Genomic DNA, 7,562 nt, shown 5'->3' with positions numbered 1-7,562 from the left:
TATGATTCTATGATTCTCTTTGTACAGTTAAAGCAAGGACTGGCTATTACTTGAACTTTTGGGTTAATCAGCTTTTCAGCCCATAGATTTGGGCAACTGTTAGCACAATGCTAGGTGGAATTTCTCAAGTGAATAGAGTAATGTGAGAATTGGCTGTATGGTGATGAAAGACAGTGGGAGATGAGATAATTTTTTTTCCAGGGAAACTCATTCACTCTTTCTCCCAGACTTAAACTCATCTCCTTAACCTGGGAAGGCCTCACAGTCGCCAACTCTGATACTCCTGTTGAGTGATGCTGTTGTCCCTCCTGGCCTTCTGTTCAGCTTAGCTTCTGGGTTTTTTCTTTAATTTTGTCCCTGCTAAGGGAATGTGAACTTGTCCGTATGTTATCTTCAAAGAAGGCATAGTCTGGAGTTTGGAACATGTTTCCTTTGGCCTGAAACCGAATACAGGTCACTAAACCTGAAATAAGTTCAGGATTGTTCAGATCGTTCATCTTCTGCAAATCACTGGAATGAGCATCTCCTTGCAGTCTTCCAGTACCTGGGATGTAGCAGATGCCAGCCAGAATCCTGCACAGTCTTCCACAGAGGTGGAGAAAGCAGCGAAGTCATCAGAAGGCAGTGAAGTGTCAAGTGAGTTCCCTGCTGAATAATTTTCCCAGAAACCTGACTTTATTTCCAGGAGAATACACTTCTGTACCACAGGTGGAAGGGTTGAGCTTTTCCTTTGGTTCAGGCTTGAAGGAGTAGAAGCTCTGGGCACTCTGTGATGTTCAGTGAAATGAATGGAGACTTCCACAAACACTGCTCTGTTTGGGATCAGTTCTCTGCTTTTCCTGCAACACACACAAAACTGTTCTGGGGGTTAGCTGCCCTGTTTCTCTGTTTTGGACATAACTTACTTGTTAAACGCTGTTCTCTATCCCTTGAATTTAGTGGGTCTCAAAATGACAATATAGATCAAAAAACTAGTGTGAATGTCAGGAAACCAAGAATCTGGGGGCCCAGCTGTAATTTGAAACAGCTTTGTGTATTCCCCTGCAGAGTGTTTGCTTTCTTTTGAAGTGTTCAAGAACACTGCAGAGGGAATAACTGACTTGCTCTGTGGAGACATGAAGTCCTTGTGGTTGGGAAGTTGCATGTTTCAAACTGACTTGGCCTGTTTGGGGTGGAGGTAAAAGATCTGCTGGAAGTGTGAGCTCACTTGAGAAGAAAGGGGTTGAGAATCTTTCTGTTGAATGTTCTCTTCTGTGTTTGTGCCCACAGATTGCAGCCAAGGCCCATCTATTGACTTGTTGAGTACATCTCCTAAAGCTCCCCTAGGTAAGCCTTTGCTATCTCTTAGATTGGTCTTGTTCTTTTATAGCTACTGTTCAGTACTAAGCTCAGTGGAGCTGGAACTGATAAACCAATTTACAGAAGGTCTAAAGGAGCTTATCTTCCTGTGGAGCCAGTACTGAGGATCTCCCTGAACCCCAAAACCAAGCCACAGTTTACTGGAGGTTTCCTCCTCCTTTGGATGATCAAGTTCAAAGCTGTCACCTTCCCAAAAACTTGTTTTCTTTCTGAGCTTTGGGCAAAATCTGGCATTTGCATATCTATAACTTGGCTGATCAAGGCCACTGTGGCTCTGGTGTTTGTTTTCCTCTGTCCCTTCCCCCCAGATCTTTGGAGGCGGTTTAATTTTTAGCTTCCAGAGTAATAGGGATTTGCATCTGATTCTCCCCTGACACTGCTGTCCTGACTGCACACAGATCATCTAGCTAGAGCTTCTTTCCTTATGGAGAGTGTGCTCCTAGTGGTTTCATCCTGGGTGGAGAGCCCGAGTCCTCAAGCGTCTATTCATTCCCTGTGTTTTATGTCTCTTCCTCAGACATGTCCATGTGTCTATCAACACAAGGGCCTGCTCCTGCCAGAGGTAACTGGCTGACAGCTGGCCTGCGCTGTGACAAATCTGCCTGCCCCTTCTGTGATTCTGCCTTCAGCTCTTGAGCTTCCTGTGCTTGGAGGGAGCGAATGAACCAAAGCTTACATGTATCATATTGGGATCTAAACGAGCTATTCCATAACTGGAAAGGGATCTTAGTTCTGTTTTTCTGATAGTAATAGAAAAAAATCCCAAATAACCCCAAAATGTTAGAAACAGTGAGCTGAAAACAGTCTTGGATAGTTTTAAGTGTTTTGAACCCCCCTATTTCAAAAACCTATGGTAAGAGTAGAAAAGATACTTTAGATCATTCTTGACAGCCTTTCCTGTATGGGCTAGCAGAAGTCCTGTGGGTGTAGAAAGTAAGGTGACGCTTCTATGGAAGAAAAGCCCAACAAGGGCAGTAAAATATTTTGGGGCTACATGTTGGAAGCTGAGAAAATGTCCTGGGCAGTCCCTCTGTTTGCTTTGTTCACACACTTCTTCCCAGGCGTCTGCTGCTTGGCTGGACCTTGGCTGGTTTTACAAGTGTGGCATGCATCATGCCCTTGGAGCGACAGGTTCCTGGTGCCAGGTGCTGGGGAACCTGCTGCTTTTTACAGCTCGCTGCACTTAGGTCCATGTTGTCATTGGTCTGTTCATGTTAACGTGACCTTAGGGTTCTAGCTCCTTTGCCCCTAAGGCATCAGTGAGGTGCTGACCTTCGTATGGCCCTGAAGCTGCGTCTTCTTGGATTTATGTATGGAATAAATCTAGTCTTTCTTTAGCTACCCTGATCCCTACTGGATAGGGTCACCAACTGCATGACACTTGGAGGAGCTATTCAAAGGTCTTACATCCATTGCTGGAGAAACTTGTGCTTCTCTAGGCCACCAGCCTGCACTTGTGGAGCTTCTAAGCGCGTCTTTCTTGGCTGGGTGAAGTCACCCAGGCTTCTGATGTGACGCTGCATGGCGTGCCCTGGATTCTATAGCTGGACTGTGGTGGATGTTCGTGTGGGTTGCTGACTGATGTTGCCTTCTGAAATTAATTCCTTTCTGCTTATTTGCTGCTTCCTTCCTCTTGCAGAACTTAAATCCTCCCTCATCGGAAAGAAGAAGCCAGGAGCTGCCAAGAAAGGGGTATGTCTGAGCTCTAGTTTTATGGAGAGGAGTAGAACATGTCTCATATTACTGCTGTCCTTTCCCTGGCACTTGTTTTCTGCCCTTAACCAAGCTGCATGCCGACACTCGTTTGGGGAAGGGAGAGCTTTGATAACGTTACTGGTGGTTTTGAAAGATGGCTTGTATATTAATGGACAAAAACTACTGGGCTTTGGACCGTTACTTATTATGGTCTGAAGTGTATGGGGCCGATCTGTTAGCGCCGGGGGGTTAACTCTTGGGTCTTCTTCCATACTTGGTTGCAAGCTCTGTTGGGTCTGTAGGTTGTGACTGCGCAGGGAGACTGAAGGCCTGATCAGTGCAGCAAGGAGTAGGATTTTGGTTTTATTCTATGATGAGCATTCTAGGGTGAAGAAACAGCAATCTTCTTGGTTTTGTTTTTCAAGTTGGGTGCAAAAAAAGGCCTTGGAGCCCAGAAAGTGAGCAGCCAGAGCTTCAGTGAGATCGAGCGGCAAGCCCAGGTGGCAGAGCAGCTGAGGGAGCAGCAGGCAGTGGAGTCCAGGAAACAAGCTGAGGAGTCCATGTAAGTACTCTCTTTGGGCTGAGTACCTTGCATACGTAAGGCAGAAGTAATACGAGGGTAATGCTGTTCACTCTAGGACCACCTCATGGGAGTATACAACATCCTGCTCAACAGGATGAGCAGCAGCTATAAGCCAGCGTGGCCCTGACAACAGGGCACAAGTTATACTGTCAGGTTTTATTCAAATTAGCACCCCTGGAAGAGTTTAAGGAGCAGACATGGAAGTATCCTGTGTTTCTGTTGACCTTTGCATAGGGCTGAAAAAGGGAAAGGCTGAACTGGGTGGGGTGTTCTCCCTGGGGGTGGGGAGGCAGTGCTTACAGTATGGAAATAATGGCTAGCCAAAGAAGAGGTGAGATAGGAAGACAAGCAGTAGGTTCTGTGTGAGGATTTCTGGCAGAGCTATTGTGGAAATAGGTGTTTTGGTGAGTTGTCAGGGTACTCTTCCCCTTGCCCCCTCCACAATGTGGGCTGGGGACGGGGAGGGTAATGCGTTGGTACCCACCATAGCTCTTTCCTTTAGAGTCACCTCGATGCGACTGGCTTATCAGGAGCTGCAGCTTGCTCGGAAGAAGGAAGAGAAGAAACTTCAGAACCTTGAAGGGAAGAAGCGTGAACAAGCTGAGAGGCTGGGCATGGGCTTGGTGTCCAGAAGGTACTTGGCTGTGGGTGGCATAGGACAGACAGGTGTCTTGGAAGCACTCTCCTCTGGAAAAGTTTCTTCCAGGCAGTAGCTTGCTGCTCTTGTAATGGATAAGGAGCTGATTTTAAGTGCTTGTATGCTGGACTATATCTAAAAATGCTTCAGGCCCCAGAAGGAATGGGGGTCATGTTCAGAGGTTCTGGTTCTTATTGGAGCTTTTCCAAAGAGGCACGTGGCCTGTCAGTGCCTGGCCCTAGAGCCCTGCTGCTTGACAGATGTCCCCCTGCAGGGGTGGACATTCTCCCTCAGGAAGGTAGCTCAAGACTTCTGAGGGAGTCAGAATAAGCTAGATAAGTGGTGAAGGGGGCTGGCATCCCACAACTCTCCCTCGAGACTTGAGGCACCTGCACTGCCAGTGAAGGCCAAGTGCAGTTTTGAGGCAGACTGGTTGTAGGGGCTGGATGCTGTGAGACCCGTTGGCCCTGACTGCCTGTTTATTGTGCTAGTTCTGTTTCACACTCGGTGATGTCTGAGATGCAAGTAATAGAGCAGGAGACACCGCTGGCTGCAAAATCTTCTCGCTCCCAATTGGACTTGTTTGAAGATGCTGGAGGCTTCACATCTGGACCCCCCAAGTAAGATTCAGCTGCACTGTAGTCTTTGGCTACTTCCTGAATTTAATGTATGGCCTAAATTACCTATCTTTGGTACCTAGGTACAAATACAATCCCTTCTCATTCGAAGACGCATTTGGCTCACGATGGGAAACGGACTCTTCATGGGGTATGGACAAAGAGGAGGAACCTGAGGTGACCATTTCCAGTATCCGGCCAGTTTCAGAGAGGTGAAGTGCCTGCCACTGCTGCTGTTGCATTCCGTGTGGGACAAAGGGATAGGTCTGGGTGCTGTGGGGAGAGATGCCCTGTTATGACAGGAGCCTTGTGCTGCAGAAGGTAACTTGCATGGACAAGCACAAGAAAAAGGGCCTTCAGTGAAAGAGGCTTGGACTCTTCTTTGCCTGTCATGTCCCCGAGTTTGATACAGCCTTCATGGTCACCAGGTGCCAGCTGTCCTGAGAACCCTGATGGTAGCTAGCACTTGAGGATTTGTTGCTTTTCTTTGGTCAGATGGAGTCTGAGAGAGAAGTCTGTTTCTTTACTGTGTTGGTGAGCTGAAGCTGAGATGTCTCCTCTCTTATTTCCTCAGACCCACCAGTAGGCGGGAGACAGAGAGCAGGACATCAGTTGTGGAATCCAATGAAGCCCGGCAGAAGTTTGCAGGGGCTAAAGCCATCTCTTCAGATATGTTCTTCGGGCGGGAGGCAGACACTGAGGTAGATGCACTCTGCAGTGCTTAAGCTGGTACAGCTCTGGCTTCATCTCCTCTTGTTTGCTCGGGTCCTAGTTTGTTCCCGTGCTTTCTAACTGTTTTGTTTTGTTTCCTGGTGTAGTATGAAGCCAGATCCCGACTGCAGCAGCTCTCGGGCAGCAGTGCCATCAGCTCTGCGGACCTCTTTGGAGAGGCCGAGAATACGCATGCAGGTTCGTTAGCACTCGGCGGGTTGAGGGAAGGGGGCATGTTTGGAAGACCTAGACTGGAGCGGTGGGTGGGCTAGGGTGCGCTCTGGAGCTGGGGGACTCTGGGCTAACTCCTGCTGGTTCTCATAGGTGGCGTGTCCATTGGAAATGTCCTGCCTGCAGCTGATATTGCACAGTTCAAGCAAGGAGTGAAGTCAGTTGCTGGCAAGATGGCTGTCCTAGCCAATGGGGTGATGAACTCCCTCCAGGTGAGGTTACACTCTGGCACCTTCAGCAAGGCTGTTGTCATGCTTGGGGACTTTCACCACATCCTGGCTTCTGCTGGAATTGTCCTTGTCTTCTCAAATCATGTGGAAGGCCTGGGCAGAGACCTGTCTTCCATAGCTGATAACTATGCTACAATAGCTCAGCAATTCCAGGTGGCTGGCTAACTCTACTTGGCCAGCCTTCCTCTCCTGCTGGACAGGATACCTTGTTATGTCAGATGATGCTGTTTCCCACAGATCCCAGGCAGAACTTAAAATGGCCTTAACTTTTTACTTCCTGCCTTTGCGTGGTGTCCTGTCTAGGTAACCTCGCACTGCCTTCCAATCCCAAACACCCCAAGACCTTGTTACCTGTGTGCAAACTCCAGACAAAGTGTTGGAGCGTGGTGTCTTGGTGTGTTTCCTCCCCAGGATCGTTATGGCTCATATTGATGACCCAGGGACTGCAACTCAAGGAGAAGCCAGCAAGAGGCACTGATGCCACCTTTGCCTGGAATAAACTCTGCAGGATTGTCTTAGTTTGTTAGGGGTGGGTGGGAAGGGGAGAAGGTAAGCAGAGGGGGTCAGGATATGGCTGTGCCCAGGATGCTTTCCAAATATCTCTGAATTCCACTCTATTAAAATTTGATGTGCCCTCACACCCACTGCTATCTGCTAGCCAGTGGAGCCAGGCCTTCTTACAGAGTTAGCCTCACTGCTGTGAAAGATACGACAGGAACTCCTGGGCTGCCCTCATCAGTGCTCCTGTCCTTCTTGGCCCGTACCTTTAGCTCACCAAGTGGCAGAGGAAAGGGGAATGCTATTTTTCTGAACATCACGTTACCTGGTTGCCATGGACATGACTGTTTTTTTGCTCTGCTCAGTGCTCCCAATCCATGGTGCTGTGGAATCCTCTGTATTTGCAGGGTTTGACTTTTACCATGGGGTAATCCTTTTTACTGTCTTGTAAACCAGCATATATTGATGCGGGAGAAAAATATCAAACAAAGCAATGATTATTTTTTTTTTAGCTTCTACTTCTATCATTAGCAAAAAAGGCCCAGGTGAAGAAGCACTGTGAAGATATTTACTGCATCCTGGTTGTTGTGTTGCCCAGCTTTGGACAAACCAGGTCAAAGTCGTGAACCTCTGACTTCACCGTGAGGTCACCTTCCAGAGTGCAGTAGTGAGGACTGTTTTTGTAGTCCTGTTCAACCCGGCTCTCTGCTCCTGCCTCTGTTTTTAACAAGAGCATGTGTTTTTCTTCCTTTGACTGGGTAGTAAGAAGAAGTGTGTGTGTGTGAAGAGCTAGTACATACCAACTATTACCAAAAAGAGAGGCTGGGGCCGTTTCTGCGGACTGTACCATTGGATGGTGAGGTGGATTGGGAACTGGCTGAAGGAAAGAGCTCGGAGAGTTGTGGTCAGTGGGGCAGTCTAGTTGGAGGTCAGTGCTGGGTTCACCTGGACAAAGGGATGGACTGTCCTCTCAGCGAGTTTGCTGACAATACCAAACTGGG

General features: G+C 48.1%; 1 protein-coding gene across 1 annotated transcript; it reads left to right on the top strand.

Moving 5' to 3' along the window:
- Positions 1 to 533: 533 nt before the first annotated feature.
- On the top strand, positions 534 to 7,112 carry ARFGAP2 (ADP-ribosylation factor GTPase activating protein 2; the record flags this gene model as incomplete). Its single annotated transcript, XM_010153387.1, has 11 exons — positions 534 to 636; positions 1,270 to 1,326; positions 2,999 to 3,051; positions 3,480 to 3,616; positions 4,140 to 4,271; positions 4,766 to 4,894; positions 4,975 to 5,103; positions 5,466 to 5,592; positions 5,710 to 5,800; positions 5,927 to 6,045; positions 6,475 to 7,112. Coding segments are annotated over 11 exons (1,098 nt in total), but the record flags the coding sequence as incomplete, so codon positions are not given.
- Between the last annotated feature and the right edge of the window lie 450 nt (positions 7,113 to 7,562).

The sequence above is a fragment of the Eurypyga helias genome, unplaced genomic scaffold, assembly GCF_000690775.1.
Source record: "Eurypyga helias isolate BGI_N326 unplaced genomic scaffold, ASM69077v1 Scaffold51856, whole genome shotgun sequence".
NCBI classification, from domain to species: Eukaryota; Metazoa; Chordata; class Aves; order Eurypygiformes; family Eurypygidae; genus Eurypyga; species Eurypyga helias.
The sequence above is the reverse complement of the archived record's forward strand: the minus strand, read 5'-3'. Positions and strand labels throughout refer to the sequence as shown.